Below are 22,760 nucleotides of genomic sequence, written 5' to 3' on the forward strand. Positions count from 1 at the left end.
AACCCTACACCTAAAGGAGCTAGAGAAAGAACAAAAAAGAAAGCCTAAACCCAGCAGGAGGAGAGAAATCATAAAGATCAGAGCAGAAATCAATGAAATAGAAACCCAAAAAACAATAGAACAAATCAGTGAAACTAGGAGCTGGTTCTTTGAAAGAATTAATAAGATTGATAAACCCCTGGCCAGACTTACCAAAAAGCAAAGAGAAAGAATGAAAATAAATAAAATCATGAATGAAAGAGGAGAGATCATAACCAACACCAAAGAAACACAATTATAAGAACATATTAGGAACAATTCTGTGGCAAATTTGACAATCTGGAAGAATTGGATGCATTACTGGAGACATATAAACTACCACAACTGAACCAGGAAGAAATAGAAAACCTGAACAGACCCATAACCAGTAAGGAGATTGAAACAGTCATCAAAAATCTCCAAGCAAAAGCCCAGGGCCAGATGGCTTCTTAGGGGAATTCTACCAAACTTTTAAAGAAGAATTGATACCTATTCTCCTGAAACTGTTCCAAAAAATAGAAATGGAAGGAAAACTTCCAAACTCATTTTATGAGGCCAGCATCACCTTGATCCCAAAACCAGACAAGGATCCCATCAAAAAAGAGAATTACAGACCAATATCCTTGATGAACACAGATGCGAAAATTCTCACCAAAATACTAGCCAATAGGATTCAACAGTACATTAAAAGGATTACTCACCACAACCAAGTAGGATTTATTCCAGGGCTGCAAGGTTGGTTCAACATCTGCAAATCAATCAATGTGATACAACACATTAATAAAAGAAAGAACAAGAACCATACGATACTCTCCATAGATGCTGAAAAAGCATTTGACAAAGTACAGCATCCCTTCCTGATCAAAACTCTTCAAAGTGTAGGGATAGAGGGCACATACCTCAATATCATCAAAGCCATCTATGAAAAACCCACTGCAAATATCATTCTCAATGGAGAAAAACTGAAAGTTTTTCCGCTAAGTTCAGGAACATGGCAGGGATGTCCTTTATCACGACTGCTATTCAACATAGTACTAGAAGTCCTAGCAATCAGCCTCAGCAATCAGACAACAAAAAGAAATTAAAGGCATCCAATTCGGCAAAGAAGTCAAACTATCACTTTTTGCAGATGATATGATATTACATGTGGAAAACCCAAAAGACTCCACTCCAAAACTGCTAGAACTTGTACAGGAATTCAGTAAAGTGTCAGGATATAAAATTAATGCACAGAAATCAGTTGCATTTCTCTACATCAACAGCAAGACAGAAGAAAGAAAAATTAAGGAGTCAATCCCATTTACAGTTGCACCCAAAACCATAAGATACCTAGGAGTAAACCTAACCAAAGAGGCAAAGAATCTATACTCAGAAAACTATAAAGCACTCATGAAAGAAATTGAGGAAGACACAAGGAAATGGAAAAAGGTTCCATGCTCCTGGATTGGAAGAATAAATATTGTGAAAATGTCTATGCTGCCCAAAGCAATCTACACATTTAATGCAATCCCTATCAAAATCCCATCCATTTTTTTCCAAAGAAATGGAACAAATAATCCTAAAATTTATATGGAACCAGAAAAGACCTCAAATAGCCAAAGGAATATTGAAAAAGAAAGCCAAAGTTGGTGGCATCACAATTCTGGACCTCAAACTCTATTACAAAGCTGTCATCATCAAGACAGTATGGTACTGGCACAAAAACAGACACATAGATCAATGGAACAGAATAGAGAGCCCAGAAATAGACCCTCAACTCTATGGTCAACTAATCTTCGACAAAGCAGGAAAGAATATCCAATGGAAAAAAGGCAGTCCGTTCAACAAATGGTGTTGGAAAAATTGGACAGCCACATGCAGAAAAATGAAATTGGACCATTTCCTTACACCACACACGAAAATAGACTCAAAGTGGATGAAAGACCTCAATGTGAGAAAGGAATCCATCAAAATCCTTGAGGAGAACACAGGCAGCAACCTCTTTGACCTCAGCCACAGCAACTTCTTCCTGGGAACATCGCCAAAGGCAAGGGAAGCAAGGGCAAAAATGAACTATTGGGATTTCATCAAGATCAAAAGCTTTTGCACAGCAAAGGAAACAGTTAACAAAACCAAAAGACAACTGACAGAATGGGAGAAGATATTTGCAAATGGCATATCAGATAAAAGGCTAGTATCCAAAATCTATAAAGAACCTGTCAAACTCAATACCCAAACAACAAATAATCCAATCAAGAAATGGGCAGAGGACACGAACAGACATTTCTGCAAAGAAGACATCCAGATGGCCAACAGACACATGAAAAAGTGCTCCACATCACTCGGCACGGGGAAATACAAATCAAAACCACAATGAGATACCACCTCACACCAGTCAGAATGGCTAAAATTAACAAGTCAGGAATGACAGAGGCTGGTGAGGATGCGGAGAAAGGGGAACCCTCCTACACTTTTGGTGGGAATGCAAGCTGGTGCAACCACTCTGGAAAACAGCATGGAGGTTCCTCAAAAAGTTGAAAATAGAGCTACCCTATGACCCAGCAATTGCCCTACTGGGTATTTACTCCAAAGATACAAATGTAGTGATCTAAAGGGGCACATTCACCCGAATGTTTATAGCAGCAATGTTCACAATAGCAGACTATGGAAGGAGTCTAGATGACCATCAACAGATGAATGGATGAAGAAGATGTGGTATATATACACAATGGAATACTACGCAGCCATCAAAAGAAATGAAATATTGCCATTATGATGACGTGGATGGAACTAGAGGGTATTATGCTTAGCGAAATAAGTCAATCGGAGAAAGACAACGGTCATATGATCTCCCTGATATGAGGAAGTGGAGATGCAACGTGGTGGGTTTGGGGGGTAGGAAAAGAATAAATGAAACAAGATGGGATTGGGAGGGAGACAAACCATAAGTGACTCTTAATCTCACAAAACAAATTGAGGGTTGCTGGGGGGAGGGGGTCGGGAGAGAGGGGTGGGGTTTATGGACATTGGGGAGGGTATGTGCTATGGTGAGTGCTGTGAAGTGTGTAAACCTGGCAATTCACAGACCTGTACCCCTGGGGATAAAAATACATTGTATGTTTATAAAATAAATTTTTTAAAAAAGTATCCATGCTTAAGGATAAATGCTGGGCCATGTTTTCATAGACTCCTGTGTCAGCACTGCTCATGGGTTCACTCTGCCATGTACCCACTATCCAGTCTGTGCACTGCAAAAGGCACCAGGAGGGTGGCAGGTGGAGATGGGATTTCATCCAGGTTTTGCTCACCACCCACAGTCCATCCATCAGAGAAAAGGGTTAGGTATCATCAAAGGTGTCTCCCTTCTCTAAATTGTGCATCTGTCAGGCAGCCTGGTTGTATCTGTCCAGACAGGACAACTTTTTCCTAATTTATATGAAGGTCCATGTGGGATAGCTGTGCTCCTGTACCAGGGAGAAATGTGGACTTTGCTCCCTTCTTCCGGCAGCTACTGATGTAAATGGTAACACACATGATATGCACAGCCCTTTATAAAAGAACTTTAGCAAAACTAATCCAACTGTTAAAATTTCCTGAATGTTTAAATCTGAATATGCCAGAGGCAAATGAAACCCTGACTGAGATGTTTATATGTACCACAAGTCTTGGCAGTTCAGGAGATTTTTTAAAAGAAAACTCCCCAAAAGCCATGAGTGGGTTATACAATATAACCACACCATTTTTTTTTCTTCTTAGAACTACACTAATTGGGGATAGTATCAGTACTTTTAGGTTTTATTAGTGACAATAAATTGCTGTGGGAAAAATGAATGTGGGAAAATTGCCTGGCATTTGTCTAGTTTTATTTTTAGATAGATGGGATACCTTATTCCCTCTATCTTCCATTATAGGTAATGATCTCTTCATAGATTATCCAGGTCTATTAATCTAAGGCATTCTAATGTCCCTATAATTTTTAAAATCTACTATGGTATGACTCCAGATTTGATCACAAATACTCTATATTTTGTTCCATGAACTAATAGAATTAATGAGTGAACACACACACACACACAAACACACACACACACATATGTATACATAAAAACAACTCATAATATTATCATATGTACTGAGATATACTAGGACTTAATAAATGCTAGACACCTTTCCTGTTTCTCAGGTCATAGTAGTATTTGTCATTCATGATGAATTTATCCATCAGAGGATATTTTTTTGGTTCAGTATGAAAAACAACTTTGTTTCTTCTGATGGATTAATGTATTTGTATGTTACAGATACTGTATATGTCTTAAGTATCCCTTTTAAATTCTCTTCTATGCTTTGGTTACTGAGATACTATTAATATGTCTTTGGATTTACATTATTTTTTATCTTTACTTCATCTCCTTTTATGTTAATTTTATCTTGTTTTTAAAGATATTTCAAAACTACTTAAAATTTTCTCTGAAATAAAGTAGAAATAAGTAAATTTCAGAGCTATATTAATGTCATAATTATTTACAATTCTGATGAACATGTACTGAGCTGATAGTGTATACCTTTGAATCTAAAAGACTGACATGTTCATCTTCAGTTTAAAAATATTCACAGAATTTCCAAATCAATATAAAAGTAGGGGAGCAATCACATCTCTCCTGCTAAAATGATGCTTTTTTAATGCAGTATCATTTTGCTAACATCATTTTTGTGTGGCTTAATAATTTCTTCTAGTTGCTTACATAGTACTTTCATTTTTGAAAACATGATGCTTATGTTTCAAAAGGTACAGCCATCTTATTCTTTTCCTTTCCTTTCCTCTCTCTTATTCTTTTTCCAGCAAGTTCTTCTCTGCAGAAGTTTAGTTTTGAGAATAGACCGCAAGTGAGTCTGTATCTCTCACATTACCCCCTTAGAACTATGCAGGCCCAGGACCTAAATTCAATCAAATTTCAAAAAATATCTCTAATCAAAGTTCTTTTATATACTCACTTTATAAGAGAAAAAAGTAACATGTAGGCCCAGGACCTATATTCAATCGAATTTCAAAAAATATTTCTAATCAAAGCTCATTTATATATTCGCTTAATTAAAAAAAACCTATACCTTTAACAATTTGAAAAGTGAGATTTATGAATGCAAATGAGGTCAGCATTTAGTTACATGATACAATTAGTTAAAATCAACATACTTCTACCACCTTTCCTGAAATCTAAGAAGTATAAACCTTACATTTTAATAATTAGCATTCTGCCATAGCTCTCACAAAGTCTACTGGATCAAGGAGCTTTCCAGTTAATCAGTCCATCATCACTGTTGTTCCTTAAGAAACACAATGCAGCCTAAGTGATAACTGAGCAACTGCAGTGGTGAAATCTTGAGAAGGTTCTTTGGTGTGTGTCAAAGTAGGACTATTAAAGAGTTGACAAAGAGCAAACTAGCCTCCCTAACTTCTAGGAATATGGCACCTGAGCAAAAATTTCTACCAGAGGGCTAGGAGTGGCCATGTTTTTTCTCTAAAACAGCTTAAATTGTTCTGCAGATTGGATTATGGCTGTCAGAATAAGTGGTTGATGGCAGCAACTTTCTAACCAAATACCTTAATCATGAAAAGAGAATTTGAAACATGCATTTTGGGAAGGGTACAATTCAAGATTGAAACCCAATTCCTTCTTCTAAACCATGATTTTCAAACTCTAGTATAGAGGAGAAGCCGCTGGAGGGCTTGTTAAACCAAGGATTGCTAGACCCTTACCCCTAGAATTTTTAGGTCAATAGGTCTGAGGTAGGGCCTGAGAATCTCCATTTCTAGTAAGTTCCCTGGTGAGGCTGATGCTGCTTATTTGGGGACCACAGTTCAGAACCACTGTGTCACACCCTTCATGGCGGCTCTGTTCAGCCAGTATGCACCTGTTAAAGGAACCTGGAATAACTACCCTTGGAACAGCTCCAACCAGTGCTAATCAGAAAAGTTTCTCCAAGAGTAGAAGTGAATTTTCAGTATTCCTTATGCCCTGAATGACATCTTAGGATATAGCATGTTGTAATAGAAAATGTCTCTTGGCCAACGCAGGGCCTTATTCTAAGGACATTCATGGGTGATATTACAGAGATAAGGGATTGGCACACGAGAGTTTGAGAAAACACCTCCCCTCACCTTGTTAAGTTAATACATCATAAAACACACTTCTGGAGAAGTTGGCCTAAAACCAATGGTAGAATTGCATAAATGTTTCAACTCACCAGTTTTTCTGACTTTTATTTGAAATAAAATTCTTTTTTCAAATGAAACTTGCCCAGAATGCTAACCTGTCAGATAGATACTTGACAGAATAGACATTGTTTGTAGAATACCTGAAGCACCTAAAGAATCCTTAAATTCTGAAGAGCCCAGTTTGAAGCTTTCTTTATTCAATGCTCAACAAACACAGACTCTTACAATGAATGTTATGGCTAGAAGGTAGCTTTGAGCCCTAATATATAACCCTCATCCCAAGTCCAGTGCTTCCTCCCTCATTCCTTTAAACAGAATGGTGTGGAAGAGCGAAGGCAGGTTTGTTTTCAGAGACCTCATCCCTGAGAGGTTTTTCTGTGCTCGGTATTTGCAAATTGACTGAATATGATTGTGTCTTAGCAGTAGCACAGACCTTGTGTTTTCATCTTCTGAGGGGTAGGCTTTGTGTCTCATTGTTTACCTCTTACTTGAAGAAGGTTTGGGCCATTTCTTTATTAGCATGTTTTTCCTTGTGAGATAGAAACACCATGCTTCAATTACTGTGCCCCACAAAAGAAATATAATTGGACAAATATGTCACCTTTCCCTGTTTGTTATGGATCGTTATTAACTACCTCTCTGTTCCCAGCAGGAACACCCGTGGCAATCTACATTTCATTTGGAGATTGTGGGGAAGAGCAGATGCTTGCTGCCATTTTTGCGTGTGGCACTTTTGTTTACTAATTTACAAAATTTGTCTTACCCCCTGCAGCTGTAAATGAAAAAGCTATAAGACTAAATGAAACTCTCGGAACTCAAGACAAGGCCTTTGAGAGAAATTTGCAAGCGCTTCAGAAAGAGATTGATCAGATGATGGCAGAACTGAGAAGGAAAAATCTAGACAAACAAAAGGAAATTGCTGAAGATGAGTTAGTGTGAGTAGATGCTTTATTATTTTTTCATTTGATACAGTGAGCTTTCCAGATTGCTAACAGTTTTCTAAAATTTTCATCACACTTATGAGAAGAGACTTCATTATTTTTCACTTAGTTATTATTTATCTTGCTCTAAAATGGATTAAAAGCATGTTTTCCTATATTTAAACAATTAAATAAATGATCTTTTCTGGTGCTATCCCTTCCATAACTAGGACTTGCTTTATTAATCGCTTGCGTTAGGGACTTCTAAATCATCAATAGATTTTTTGTTGTTGTTGTTTTAATGAAAATATCTCTGGATAAATAAAGTTGTGAATTTAGCAATCCATTTTGTGCATTTTGTCATTTTAGGAAATGCTGAATAGAAGAGTCATCAAATAATAAATGCCTACTACTTTGAACTTAGGGCTGAAAATCTGAGATTGGGAATAACAATTGCGATTTTACTAATGCAGATGAATTATGTGACCATACATTCAATAAAAAAATAGCTGTTTATTTTTATAGTCACCTAAATTCAAAGTGATGATATTAATACTTAATATATATATTATGAATAGTATCAGCAACACTTGAGAACTTGTTACACATATAAATTATTTTTATAAAGATTTTATTTCTTTATTTGAGAGAGAGATAGAGAGTATAGCAGGAGGAGCAGCAGGAAGAGGGAGAAGGGGAAGCAGCCTTTTCTGTGAGCAGGGAGCCAGATGTGGGGCTCTATCCCCGGATGCTGGCATCATGACCCAGCCAAAGGCAGACACTTAACCCACTGAGCCACCCAGGTGCCCCTAGACATACAAATTATTAAACTCCACCCCAGACCTACCCAATCCAGAGATTTGGGGATGGGACCAAGCAATCTGTTTTGGCAAGCGTGTCGGGGATGGTGATGCCGGTTAGCTTGAGAACTACTGTTATCCAAGTGTTTGGTCTTTTTTTTAAAGGCTCAGAATATTATCACTTTAGGAAAACCATTAAGTTAAAATCAGGAAACTCCTAGATCACTCAGCTGAAAGAAAAAAGAAAAGTAGATCAACATCATGATATTGTATTAGCACGTCAAGAATGGTTCTGTTCACAATTTCTAAACAAATATATCAATGTTCCTACCTTATATTCAAAGTAATGGAGAAAATATATCACTGTGGTGACACTGGGGGCTTTTTTGGGCAGGGGTGTGTGAAGTGGATCATAAAATTTATCAGTCAGATTATGAGAAAAACGTGACTCTTTCAAATTGAAAATTCTATATTACTAATACATTTTAAATGTGTATATTTTTGTGCTTTAATATTAATTATAAATGGTCTTACCACTTTTCAGGTATCCGTTTTCATCTTGATTTAGTATAGTCAGTCTGCTTTAAATACTGTCTTATTTTTCTGTTTTTTGAATGTTAACATCTTTTTGTAACACAGTTTTAATACTAATAAACCGTGAGGCAGTGACAAGGGCTTATTGTCTGTTATTGGGCTGGGCTGCTTGCAGAGCTGCTGAAGGCCTTCTGAAGAAAGTGAAGAAGTTATTTGGAGAGTCCCGAGGGAAAAACGAGGAAATGGAAAAGGATCTCCAGACGATATTGGCAGACTACAAAGACAAATTTGATGATGCTTGGGACCTATTGAGAGAAGCCATGGAGAAAATCAGAGAGGCTAATCGCTTATCTGCAGCCAACCAGAAAAACATGACTGCTTTGGAGGTGAGTCTTAGGGATTCTCACCTGAATCTGTAGGGATGGGGTAGAGGGTTGGGGGCTGAACATGGCTGATTAGTCAAGTTGATACACATTTACCCAAATCAAGAACAACTCTGAAAGGAGACTTCTAAAGAGCAGAACAGGTAATGATCTTTTTTTCAAGAAAATTCAATGACCATTTCCATTGAATCAGATAAAATTTAGATAACAAAATATTAAAGATTCTGAGGACAGTGTGATACAATGGGACCTTGATCTTAATGACAACTTGTCACTTTCTAGAAATACATCTTGGGCAAGGCTACTGAATTCTCAAAGCTTCAGTCTTCAAGCTACCCAAAGAATGCATTATGCTAGAGCACACCCAAAGTATCTCTGAGTACTGACCTCATATGATTTGGTAGCCCACGCACCATTGTTTAAACATCTAGCTGCCATAGGTCACAAAAGTACCAAGTATTCCCTAATGGAATCTGGCACATGGAGAGTCCAGTGTTTGGGAAGATTTTGGTTCTCTTTTTCTTTGTAATGTGTTCTATGCAATTGAAATTTTAAAAGGGACTACCACGAACAGATCAAGTCTGAGTGATTTTTCCCTCTTTTTCCTCACAGACAAGAGGTAATTCTCCCCTCAAGAAATGATGGGCAGCTTCTGCCTTTTTTAGAAAACTGAGGAGGCTGGAACTAAAATAGATTCTTTCTTCTCTTCTTCCCTCCCTCCCTCCATCCCTTCCTTTATCATCCTTCCTTCCTCCCTCCCTTCTTTCTGTCCTTAATACTTGATGTGGCAAATTGAGCACTTTTCCCGAGAGTAAATTCAGCACATTTGACGGTACAACCTGTATTTGGTATTGAAACAACAGCAACAATTTCTCTCCAGGAACAAACCTGCCTTGGCTGTTTTCAAAGTATTTAACCCCAAAAGATCTGAAAACAGCAGCAGACCTCTATCTCTTCTAGTATATCATCTCATCCTCAACTATAAATGAATACTCTCTGGCATTTTTTATGCTCAAAAATGTTATTGAATGGCAGTTGAATAGAACAAATATGGATTTCTTTTCATCTCCTCATTCCTTTCCATTTTCCTTTAGATTAAAAATTAAAAGATTAAAGATTTTGTTTATGTATTTGCTGGGATGAGTGTCAGAGGGAGAGGGAGAAGCAAGCTCCCCGATGATCAGAGAGCCAGATGTGGAACTCTATCCCAGGACCCTGAGATCATGACCTGAACTAAAGGCAGATGCTCAACTGACTGCACCACCCAGGCACCCCGATGAGTTAATTTTTTAAGTGTTTTTTCCTAGTCCCTCTTCTGGGATTTATCCTTGTCATTGTGATGGAAGATTGAGGAGGTTCACTTTTTTCTTGACTGAAGTATCTAATCTTCACCAATTTGGAGTTGACTGACATGCTGGAAATATTAAAGAAAAAGTACCATCTTGTAAGGCAGGATGCTGGGCTACTGGCATGTCCCCAGCACCGGCATGATTCATCCTGCTTGGTGACACACCAGTGGTGTAACTTACCCAGAGGTGCACCTCTCCATTTTATGGCAACAGTTTAAGAAATTAAAATTACCTATGTGGAAAACATAATAAGCATTTGGGAAGTATTTCAAGAAGAGTTATAGTGGCTCCGTAAATGGTCCTTTCAGCTACTCCTTCCTTTTAGTGATGTTTAAAACCAGGAGCCATCATTCTTGGGCGCCCCTAGAGATGCCTGGAGCTTGTGTAGTCAGTGTTGCAATGGATTCTAAGCAGTTCTTTCTGTATTTTCATTTTGTGTGTCATGCTTAACTAAAGGCTTGTTAAAAACTTACTGGAGTAAATAGAAAAACTGACTAAATCACCATGAATAAGACACAGCTTACTTAAGATTGCAAGGGCTGATTAGGTTGCTTACCTGGTAGACCAGCTAGCTGAGAATCACCTGAAAAGTGTGTTCAAAGGCAGGTTCCCTGAGCTCCTATGGAGTATGTCTTTTGGTTAGTCTGGGCTGTAGTCCAGGGTTCATATTCTAAAACTCTCCATAGGTTAATCCGTTGTGCATACTGGTTTGAGAGTAACTGATACAGCTTATAATTCAGTCAAATGATGGTTACAGTGTATTTTGAATAGATAAGTGCCTTGTGCCTACATTCATAAAGAAGGTGCTATAGTTAAGGCCCAGATCAAAAGTTATTTTTTTTTATTTTGGGGCACCTGGGTGGCTCAGTGGGTTAAAGCCTCTGCCTTTGGCTCAGGTCATGATCCCAGGGTCCTGGGATCGAGCCCTGCATCAGACTCTCTGCTCATCGGGGAGACTGCTTCCTCCTCTCTCTCTGCCTGCCTCTCTGCCTACTTCTGATTTCTGTCTGTCAAATAAATAAATAAATAAATAAATCTAAAAAAAAGTTATTTTTTTTATTTTAAGGAAATAAGCATTTTTTTTAATTAAAAAGGCTTATTAAGCCCCTACAAGTTCAAGAAATGTGCCAAACATAAAAATTGATTATATCAAAGACTGGTCCTTATGGTGTGGTCCTTAGAACTGTAAGGTGAACATCAGCTAGAAACTTGTTAAAAATGCAAATTCTCGAGCTCCATCCCAAACCTACCAACTCAGAAACTAGGAGTGGAGCCCAGCAACTTGTGTTTTAAAAATCCCTCCAAACATTTGGATGTAGACTTAAGTTTGAGAGCCAGTGATATAAAGAATAAGTCGCCATCTCTGATGGCTTCAGGTGATTTGTATTTAGTGAGAGGTATACATAAGTAAGTCACTGTTTATGCGCTACAGTAATTATCATAGAGGTAAGCAAAGGAAGGGAACCTAAATCACCCGTGGGTTAAGGAGAGCTTCACAGAGGACATGATGAATGTGCTGAGTCTTGAAGGAAAAGCACTACTTAGTTAAGGTAGAAAAAAGAAGAACATCCCAAGAATATGGAAAACCATTTGTAAAGACATGGGGGATGGGGAAAGAAAACATAAGACATTTGGGGGAAAATCCAGTGGATTGATACGACTAGAATGAAGACTGCATGGGAATAAATCAGGGATAGAGGGCCAGAGAAGACAGACAAGGTCCAGAACTTGAGTCATGAAAGACCAAGTGCATTCTGAGATCAAGTTAAGGTATTTGGGTCTTATCCTGGAAACTATCATTAACAATTGAAATATTGGGGTCATGGATTAGTTACATTTTGGAAAATGTGTGAGTGGTTTATATAAACTGGAGAATTAGTTTTGTGTTAGGAAATAGTGTGGTATAAGGTTAGGAAAGTAGGCAGTAGTAATATTAAATATCTGTCATATCTATCAGAGCAAGGTACTGTTGGTAACCATGATGTTTGACATTGACTAGGAATGATTCCTGGCCTCATATACTTTACAATTCAGGCAGTTGAACCTTTCACAGTACATAATACTGTGATTAATATGGGCTAGGAGCATCTGCAAAAGAGTCACAAAAATGATGGCGTCATAGCAGTGACTAAGAAATGTTGGAGTCACATGAGCCCAAATGCAGAACTCTGGAAGCGCAAGGTGATCCTACAAAATGTCAAAGAGAGCCATAAAATTCATTGCTCAGCTCCAGAAGTGTGTAGCAGAAGATGGCTCTGGAAATAGCATTTGGATTATAGAAGACTTTGAATGCAGCCTTCCAGAGGAGCACAGGCTTAGAGGGGAAATTCCAGAGATGCAGAGAGGGTAGAGGGGACTGTGCACCTGGTAGACCCTGAGATTATGAGCCATTCAGTTTTGTGAGGTAACATATGCTCAAGAGTCAGTCTCCAAATTGATCATCAGAAGGTTGCCAAAGGAAGGATTCAGAGAAAGTAGTTGGTTGCTGGACAGGCAGGGAAATAAACTTCTGTGTATTCTTAATCCTTCTACCACACCCAGAAAGGTTTTAGATTTAGAGAGGTCTGGAATGAATTAAGATCTGATTAGAAGTTAAAAGTAGAAATATAATCAACTTTGATCTTAAGTGGAAAAACTTAATAGTTTATGCTTATAGCATACTTTGGGAGAAGAATTCCCTTTATCCATGGGCTCCCTTTTTGTTCCTTCAAGCTTCCTACCTTAGGTATTTCTTATCTTAAATCAATCTCTATCCATTCCCTCTCTTTATTTACTTTTGTAGCACTCAGAATTATTTTTAAAATATTACTATATTAATTCACTCATTCATTTACTCCCTCCTCCAGGCAAGCCATGAGGAACACTTCTTTCCTGCCCACTGTACCCTTGGGGCCAACAATAGTGTCTGGCACGAAGACAGAACAGAATTTTTTTCCAGTGAATAAAGTGCCATAAAGAAAAAAAAAAAAAAAAAAAAAATTGCATCAATACTTTCATTAATATTTGGGAGCTCCAAATAGTGGAGCTAGATTCCATTAGTGTCTAATTTGAAAATTAGCCACCTCTGAAATCTCCCTGGTCTCTGGATTATCATTTCTCTTTAGGATGATAAAGAACACATTTTTACCTTTGCATAACAGTTGGTTCCCTAAAGTGACTCAAATAGAGCTTTTAGGAAGATTCTCATTCACTACTTAATTGAAATCAGAATGGTTATAGCTCTTAACCTAACATATATGTGGAAATATTCTCTCCCTCCGATTGGTACAGCATTTTAAATTAGCTTGATTCATGAATACAAACAAGTGAAGTTGAAAAGATTATCAAGTGTCAGAATATAGCATGACTTTAAATCAGTTCATATAAAAGCTAGGGGCTAAAATTGATAGTTAGGGAAAAGAATGTTAAACCCTTGGAAGATAAGATATGACTTGTAAACGCAACACCAGGAGTACCCCTACCTGTGTTGTCCATGAATAAGAACGGCATAGTGAGACTTGCTCTGAATTAGCCAGGGATAGGACTAGCTGAATGATCCACGTGTCACTAGTGCAAGTAAGTCCCAGGAATGGACTCTAATTTCCTTTATTCATTCAAAAAATGTTTATGGAGGAAACTTTTCTAGGTCCTGAAGGTACAGTGATACATATAGACTGTCTTTATGGCATTTATATTATAGTGAGGGAGAGAGTCACTAGACCAATGAGTATATAATATGGACATAAAGTCTGGAGCATGGATTACTATATATACTAAGTGATATGTTCAGTGATATAGTATGGTATATTCAGTATGTTATGCTTCTTCGGTTATGTACAGTTCAACAGGCTGTGCATTTCCACTGGTTCCTATCCTGTACCTGCATCTTATGATGAATTGGTGTCCCTGATTTTCATCAAGTAACAGTGCTTTCAGCAACTCCCAGAAGAAGCAATCAAGATGGTTCAATCCACAGAAAAAATAAAATAACGTTATCTATGTTTCTATAGTTTGTGGCCACCCTGTAGAATAGAATTCAGATAAATGAGTGCTAAGACAAAGAACAAAATAAAGTAATTATAAGTTAGCAATTGCGTTGTGCTTACTGTGTGCTAGGCAGTGTTCTAAGCCTGTTCTCAGATTTTGCTGTGATCACCTAGTTCTTGTTAAAATGTAGATTGTGAGTTAGTAGTTCTTGAAAAGACAGATCGTATTTTTCTAATACCCTTCCAGGTGTTGCTGCTCCTGCTGGTCAATGGGCCACATTGGAGAAAGGAGAGACTAAGCATTTTACATGAAGCTAAATAACTCACCCCAGTTTTGCATAGCTGGTGGATGGGCAGAGCTAGGATGCGGTCTCAGGCAGGCTAGTGCAGGCATCTAGTTTGTAATCACTGTGCTGCGGCATGTAGAAAATAATTGGGATGAGGATGACTGCTCTTTTAGAGTGGTCAGAGAAGTGACCAGGAACAGAGTGTGGAGGAAGAAACAAGACAAAGGACTGGGGGAGATCTCATGGGGGAGGGAATTGCCACCACGAGGGTCACAGGTCAGACCCAGATGTGTGTGCTCGTAGCCCATTGAGGTGGTTGGTGAAGAGACAGGAAAAGAAGATATGAAATCAGTGCTGTCCCAGCACAAATAAGACAAGTGATTTCCATAATAGGAGAGACCGTGCTTTGATACACCAAGACCCAGGCTTTATCATTAGCTAGACCAGGGCCCAAACCTCTACTGCATAGTTAGTGTGACCTTGAGCAAATCATTTGTTCAGTTTCCTATTATTTGAAAAGGTGGTAAACACAGGAACTGATGAGTTATTGCAGAATTTAATGAGAAAACCTGATAAATGACCTGGCACATCTTGAGATATAAGTGAATATAAAACTAACATTATTATCTATATAAAAACATAAAATGACAGTGTTTTAAAATGGATGCTGTTAAATGCACAAGTGATTGAGAGAAGGAGTGAGATGTATTAAGGGGAAAAAAAAGAGAGAAGAGGCAAAGGTACGCTCCAAAAGAAAAATAACAATATTTCTCTCTCGTTGATTTTACCCTTCTAGGCTAGGAATGAGTTCCATGTAGTTTTGAGACAAGTTCTCAGCATCAAGGAAAAATCAGAGCTTGCTCTCTTTTTATGGAACAATCCATTAAATTTATTCTTCCATGTGTTCGTTTCTCTTTTTTTGAAAAGCACTTCCCTTAAGTTCCCTTAAAAGTCTCACTTCTTCCAATTTTTACAGAACTCCCCTAGACTAAATCTGCTTGTGTTTATGCTCACAAAGTAGTCGTTTGGACCTTGATTCTGGAATGTAATGTCTAGTTCCAGTGTAATTCAGGGTGCTACCACATGCTCAGGAATTTATATTTGGTACTTACACTTGAGTTTAAAATGGGTGTCCATCTTGCTTCAGAAATAGTTCTTCATTCCTCAACTAACATCACACAACTTTTCTTCTCTTGGATGACTTTCTCACACTGGGAGGAAGAAAGTATCTAGATAGGCATATAAATAAAATAATTCTTGAAGGACCAGCCAGGTAGTTGATATCATTCTCATCCAGCCTCATCGTCAACCCAACATGCCTTGTTTGCAAATCCTGTGTTTAGTCCCCTCAAGGAAGTCAGAGGAAGGAATACCAGGCCAGATAGGGTTTCGTCCAAAGGGCGTTTTGATGTTTTGTTTGTACTGTACTACAGAAAAAGAAGGAGGCTATTGAACGTGGCCAACAACAAACTGAGAATACTTTAAAAGAAGGCAATGACATACTTGATGAAGCCAACCGTCTTGCAGGCGAAATCAACTCAGTCATAGATGTGAGTATTTCATAAAAGCCAAAGTTAAAAGAAAATAATAATGGCATAAGCTTTCATAAGTGGGAGGCAGTGATAAATCTCAGCAACATAACCAAATACTATTTTTTTTTCTTGTGGGTGTCAGATCGTTTCTGCTTGATTGCATTGTGACCATGTGAGCTCTTGGCAACAGTTAAAAATCCACATTGTTCTCCCAACAGACATGAGTGCCTGTGTGAGAGAACTCACAACACTCCTAGAAACCTTTATTTTTTCTCCATAGTGATGAAGGGCATTTCTTGTTCCCAGGATAGCTCTTAAAATCTGCTTCAATATTTATATAACATTGGTTAAAAGAGAAATGTAAACCTGTAAGCAGACTTTCAGTACAGTGTGTAATGCAGTAGACACTGTACTATATGGCAATAGAAACACATATGGTCTAAAAAATTCTAATGGCTATCATTTATGCATGTATACCTACGAAGAAGCATTTTCTTAGAAAAAGATAGTTAGGTTCTTCTTGGTATAAATTGGCTCCATGTATTTCCTAATCTCTCTCATTAAATAACAGCTTTTATTCTGTATTCTCTTTTTGCTATATTAGTAAAATTGAAGTTTCATTTTAAAAAAATGTGTGTAATTATATCTCCTAGAAAAATTAGTAACAGAGAGGAAGCTTGGATTCACTTACTTAAAATGCCCTCTCTTCTTATATATCAGTATGTTGAAGACATTCAAACTAAATTGCCACCCATGTCTGAAGAGCTTAAAGATAAAATTGATGACCTTGCCCAGGAAATAAAGGACAGGAACCTGGCTGAGAAGGTGTCCCGGGCTGAGAGCCATGCGTCTCAGTTGAATGACTCATCTGCTGTCCTTGATGGGTATGTCATTTGTTGTTGGAAATGTCTGTGTATCTTGACACTTGTCCAAAAGTTGTGACGAGCAGAAATGGTAGAGCATTTCTTTCAAATCTTGATTTCTCTAATTAGGAACATATGAGCTACATGGCCTTTCTGTGGGAGAGCCTAATTAGGAGGGTCTGGGCAAAGCTCCACTGAAGGCAGCATCAAAAGTCTGAGTTAAAAGTGGATTCAAATAAGGCTGGGTAGGGAGGGAACATAGCCCTAGGCTATACTAAGAAAAAGTATTTTCTGTTCTTTATTAAAGAGAGCACAACAGTTGCTTTATTAGTGCTTTAAGTAATAATGTATAAACACCCATTCTGCTTCAAATTCTAGTTTTATATTTTTAATGAAATCAAAACTATCACTAAAATAGTGGCATTTGACAATGTGGTCCCATAAATAGCGTTTAAGTCTTTTTTTTTTCTCTTTCAAATTCCAGGGAAACACTACATATTCCCCTGTGAAGTAACAGCTCACTATAGCTGGGACTCTTAATGGGTCAGAGGAGGGAGGGTCAAGTGGCAAAGTGTGTTTGACCTATAAATCGCCTTCTAGATATAACTGGTATGCTTCCGCTACAATTTTGGGATTGTCATAATAAATATCAGTCCTATAAACCCCAAGAATAATTGCCTCATACCTGTTATTTAATATATAACATGTATAAAGGTTCTATTCCAGGACTCGATATCACTGATACAAAGGAGAATATTGATGTTTGAAGACCCTGGCCACAATTTAGGCACAATTCATTTTATAGTAAACTTTTGCCAATTAAGCATGTAAGCTAAAAGTCCACAGATGCAGGCTCTAGGTCCTTAGTCAGGGATGTGTTGGCCATGTAATCTGAGACAAGCTATTTAACCTTCTGAGATTCATTTGTCTTCATCTGGGCAGTACACCTCCCCTAAAGAGATTGTGTGAAGTTCATTCCAGTACTACGGTACAGGGGCTCTCAAACATATAGCATGCTTTACAGATGACCTAAAGGCTCATCTCCCTGCTCACAGTTGCCTCGTACATGTGGTTGCAGAAATTTTTGAAGGACACTATGGGTGTTTAAAAATATATCGGTTGTATTTCATAGCTGAATTATTTAGGAATATGAGTTTAAATTGAAAACTATCATACAATAGGTAGCTACCTCATTATGACTTGGAATCATAGTGATCTTGGCTGTGATCATTTGGAAGCCATATTGGTTATAAGTGGAATGTTCTTCATTTGAGTACCAACTGCTCTGATGTTCTTTTTTGGGGGCAATCCCAACAGAATCCTTGATGAGGCTAAAAACATCTCCTTCAATGCCACTGCAGCCTTCAATGCCTACAGCCATATTAAGAACTCTATTGATGAAGCTGAGAAAATTGCCCAAGAAGCTAAAGGTCTTGCACACGAAGCTACAAAACTGGTAAGAACTGAATAGTGTTATGTACTAAGAATGCAGGTCAATTCTTTTGAAATAAGGGTCCGAAAAAAAATTGCTCAAATTTAAATGAGCTCAGGAAAAATCCCAGCAAATTAGAATATTTACTTTGAATTCTTTTCAGAGGCTCCTTTAAAATCGTATCCAAAATAACTTTCAGTGTGCTGTGGTGCTAGAACTCTTTTCTCAGTTTCTCCCTGCTTCGTACTACTCATGAGGGTCTTGAAATTACTGCAGCTGCCCCCACAGTTTTTTGCCACCGACTCACAGAAGAAAAACAGTCCAACATAAGACTCTGGACAGGGACATTTATTGCTATTGTTCCAAACATCATCAAAAAGAAAGTGCCCTGAAAATTAACACCACTGCTTATACTCTCCCACAAATTGGTTACATGCGAAGCTCCACTAGGAAGCATACATTTTACAAAACACATGAGATGCTATGCTTCTGAACTATTTATACCATTTGTATCAATTGGAACTGGGTACCTTCAAAGGAACATTTGGCTGCTGTCATTCTTCAAAATACATTTGGAAATAATATTTGAGAATTCGGGGGCTCTGAGTATAGCACCTTATCTGAGTATCTTCAGTACTGAAAAATCTTCATTCTTTCCATGTAGAACAACATTTTGTAAATAAGTTATGTGATACACCCTCATAATACTATTTGAGGCTAAAAAAATATTTCATGGGAAGCACATGCTGAGTTAACATGTTCTGAACTAAATGTTCTGAAGTCCTTTGGTCTTCGCATCAGAATTTCAGGGGGAAAAAAAAAAACTAGATTGGACCTTTGTGGATGAAGTATACATAAATAATTAGTGTTAAAGAAACAGATCAATGTTTTCTCTGCTTTGGTATTGGACACAAAGGTTTTTTTTGGATCTCAGGGATAATAAAGATATTTACCACACTCTTAAAAAGTTTATAGTGTGGTCATAGTGAAAAGGTCATATTCCATCAGCAGTTACTACTGTTTTGGTTCCTCTGGAATAAGTGATAATACCATATGTTGGGTTTATTTCTTATTCAAAAGTGTGATACAGTTATTGCAGAAACTTCCTTATGCCTGGTTATCTTTTCAAAATGAACTTATTTTTCAAATCTAAATTCTTTATCTTCTCATCTTCTATTTTAAAGACTGAGATCTCCAAGTTCATCATTTTTATGTGACCTCTGCTTTACTGTAGGACCCTTTTTAGCGTCTAGCACTGTACCTGGCAGATAGTAGGCACTCATGAGGGAATGAATGAATGAATGAATGAATGTTATTCTAAGTAATATCTTTCGAGTCTATCTATAATCATTTGTACCAGTCAAAACCTCACTATTGTTACTGCTTCATCTTCATAAGCTTCTAACATTTTTTGTTATAGAGTTGTTTAACTTCACCCAAATATAATACTGGCATTTTATATGTAGAATGCTGTCATTTTTATACAGGCAGAAAATGTTCTCTTTCCTTAACACTGATGCTTATACATGACAGTCTAGTCAGCCTCAAGCATAGAGCTGGGATGAACTGTAATACATTGCCATATGTCCTCTTGTTATCATCATTCCTTCTCTTTTTTCCATATCCCACATAAAAAATAATTAAATATCTGAAAAAGTACAAACTAAATCCTAAAGAGAGTCACTTATTGATTAAATGGCTGTCTGCAAACTCAAAGACTGATTTGTCCCAGAAAGTTTATTGGACTGAACAGAAAGTTTGTTGAAACTTTCTGAACAGAATAAATAAAGTTTTAATTTTAATGTCAGGATAATATAGTTCTGTTTTACTAAATAAATATATTTGCCAGTCATTAAATTGAGCAATTACATAGCTAGGACTAGCATTCTGTATATGTAATACCTGGTATTACTGCTGGATAAACGCAGAACAATGAGACTAAGTTCATTATTTATGTATGAAAGAATTCAAGGATAAAAATACAGAAGAGTCCTTTACTGATTTGAGTCTCTCCCTAAAAAGAAGGAAAAATGTTTTCAGTGGATCAGAAAGAAACAACAAAGAAACAAAGCAGGAATTTACATGAGGAGAGATAAGACCTGTTAGAGAAACAATAAAACAGCCAATTACTATTGTGAAGAAAACGGACGTGAAATAATGTGAGAAGAAAAAAAAAAGTATTGAGAATAACCTGAGGACAAAAACAAATGAATGATAGAAATAACCTCAAAGTATAATTGACAGCATTTTTAAAGCAACTTCCATTTTAAAAAATCTGCTTAAGTTTACCTATTTATAAACACACACACAAAATCAAGAAGGTCTTTGAAAGGAAAATATGAGTGAGAGAAAGTCGGTCATTTAGCTAAGTAATAAGCAGGTGGAGGTTTTATACAATTAAAGACTGTTGTAGAGCATTCCTATATAAAGAGTAACAGGTACGTGTCTTGCATACATCATTTATTTAAATATCGAAATATTTTGGAAATGTAGATATTATGAAGAAACAAATACTATTTTTCTGTTAGTGTCAGGTGGAATAAATACTATAAAGCATCCATTTTCCGACACACAATGTCCAAGATAATGTTTCATTTAGTACTTCTCATTGGTGGGTTCAAGGAAAGGAGAAGGGAAATGTGTCACTTTAGAAAAGAGAATATTAAGATTATTTTGTTCTAATCTTAATTGCTTTGGGGCTATAAAGAGTCCTCTGATGCTAAAACAACAGAAAATTAAAAATTTTTTTAAAAAATTTCTAGATATATGAACTTAAAACCTATGTTATCAGCCAGATCAGGTTTTAGAAGTAGGCAGACAAATAGATTTCATATGCTATTGGATGCTTGGAATCACCAGCAGAGGCAACAGGCTGCTTCAGTGGCTCTGGCACATTAGGTCCTTTGCATTTTCCACTGGAAAGGTCTTAGGTACTGTGCACTTGAATCTGGTGCCTTCCAATAACAAACAGCAACAACAGTGAAAAGAAGGGTTATATAGAGTGAATTCCATAGTTCTGGTTCTCTAAGATCTCTCACTCTCTTTCTCTCTCTTGCTTCTCTCTCTCTCTCTCTCACCTCTCTTTCTCTCTCTCTCTCTCTCTCTCACACACACACACACCCACACTCACCAGCAATATTCACTAATACCCTCTAGCCCAGTTTCCCCGTTCTCAGTTAGTGTCAGTGTTCAATCTGATCTTCACCAGAATGAGCATTAGAAATAGAAGAATTTATACTAGGTTTCAACTCCAGTACACTGTGTTCTTTCTTTTTAGTCTCCAAATTCAAGTTCTGTTACTTGCTACAATTACTCATCATTTGAGGGAGCCATAATTCTAAAAATCTTTAGTGTGGTATTTTCCAGATATTTCTAAAAAAAATAATATGAAATACAGAAGAAAATGAAAGCAATTTGTAAGTGACATTTTTTTCATAGAAACAAGAAGAGTGAGGTAGTAAAGAACAGTGCTGTATAAGCAAGATGTAGGCTTTAGATAAACTACAGAGATGAGGGAGAAGTCTAAAAGTATATATATTTTATAGAAGGAAGTATACCTAGGAATTAAGTAAGTTTAAAGCCTTGATTCTAATAAATACAGGAACTGCTGTTGTAAGTGATTTTTTTAGTGTTTATTCCTTTAACATGAAGAGAGTAGAAATCCATAGAAACCTCAAAAGAAGTTTTTTATTGCTTTTAGGATCAAGAGTCTAAGGAATGAACTAGATTTTTGTAAATTTACTCTTATGTGGCAAATCAGTGGGGAGAAAAGCCCTGATAGGAAGCAAGGACACGAGATAGGAAAGCCAGAGATTTCTGACAACATGCAGCCTGAGTTAATTCAGGTCCATCCTGATGTTAGAAATTCATAGAAATGCTAAATAAATTATAACTCCCCAAATTTAATGCATACTTCCTATAAGAAAGAAGAAACAAAAGAAAATCTAAAAGTACAGAGGGAGGTTAAAATAAAATGGCAGAGTCTAAAGCTGCCACTTTAGTGGCTCAATGAATTTGGAAGCTAAATATGCATCATAGTATCTAGGGGCTGGGATTTTAAAGACCAGGCAGGGAGAGAAGATACCACAGACATCACCTTGAACCTCTAAGAGAAGTCTCTAATTGAAGTATACAAAAGCATGAGACTCTAGGACCATTATCTTCATTAATGAGCATTCATACCTTGCAGCCCAGGAACATTCCTGGAAGTCTTGTTTTTTTTCATGCTTCCAGTTGTGAAAAAGTGTCTCGTAAGATGCTAAAGTCACAAGCCTATGGATTGAAGTCCAAATTTATACCATCCATATGGTACAAGACTTTACAAGCTGAGAAATTAATGGCAGGGGTACTAGTCTTGGCTCTTGAAACCTCTAGGGCATCTAGGAAGATACAGAAAACTACTCTGTTCTGATACACTATAAATAATCAAGTAGAAGTGAGGGTAGGCAGGCAAAGTACTTAACATGATCCTGAGATTACTGAAA

General features: G+C 37.2%; 1 protein-coding gene across 5 annotated transcripts in view; it reads left to right on the top strand.

Moving 5' to 3' along the window:
* Positions 1-22,760, top strand: part of LAMA2 (laminin subunit alpha 2) — a 634,066-nt gene that overhangs the window by 501,314 nt on the left and 109,992 nt on the right. For all 5 annotated transcript variants that reach the window (XM_032862519.1, XM_032862522.1, XM_032862520.1 and 2 more), the window contains 5 exons: positions 6,984-7,146; positions 8,641-8,851; positions 15,883-15,999; positions 16,702-16,865; positions 18,162-18,300. In XM_032862519.1, coding sequence (XP_032718410.1) covers positions 6,984-7,146; positions 8,641-8,851; positions 15,883-15,999; positions 16,702-16,865; positions 18,162-18,300 — 794 coding nt within the window. The remainder of the gene's footprint in view (positions 1-6,983; positions 7,147-8,640; positions 8,852-15,882; positions 16,000-16,701; positions 16,866-18,161; positions 18,301-22,760) is intronic.

The sequence above is a fragment of the Lontra canadensis genome, unplaced genomic scaffold (assembly GCF_010015895.1).
Source record: "Lontra canadensis isolate GAN:19392208 unplaced genomic scaffold, GSC_riverotter_1.0 scaffold23, whole genome shotgun sequence".
Classification (NCBI taxonomy): Eukaryota; Metazoa; Chordata; class Mammalia; order Carnivora; family Mustelidae; genus Lontra; species Lontra canadensis.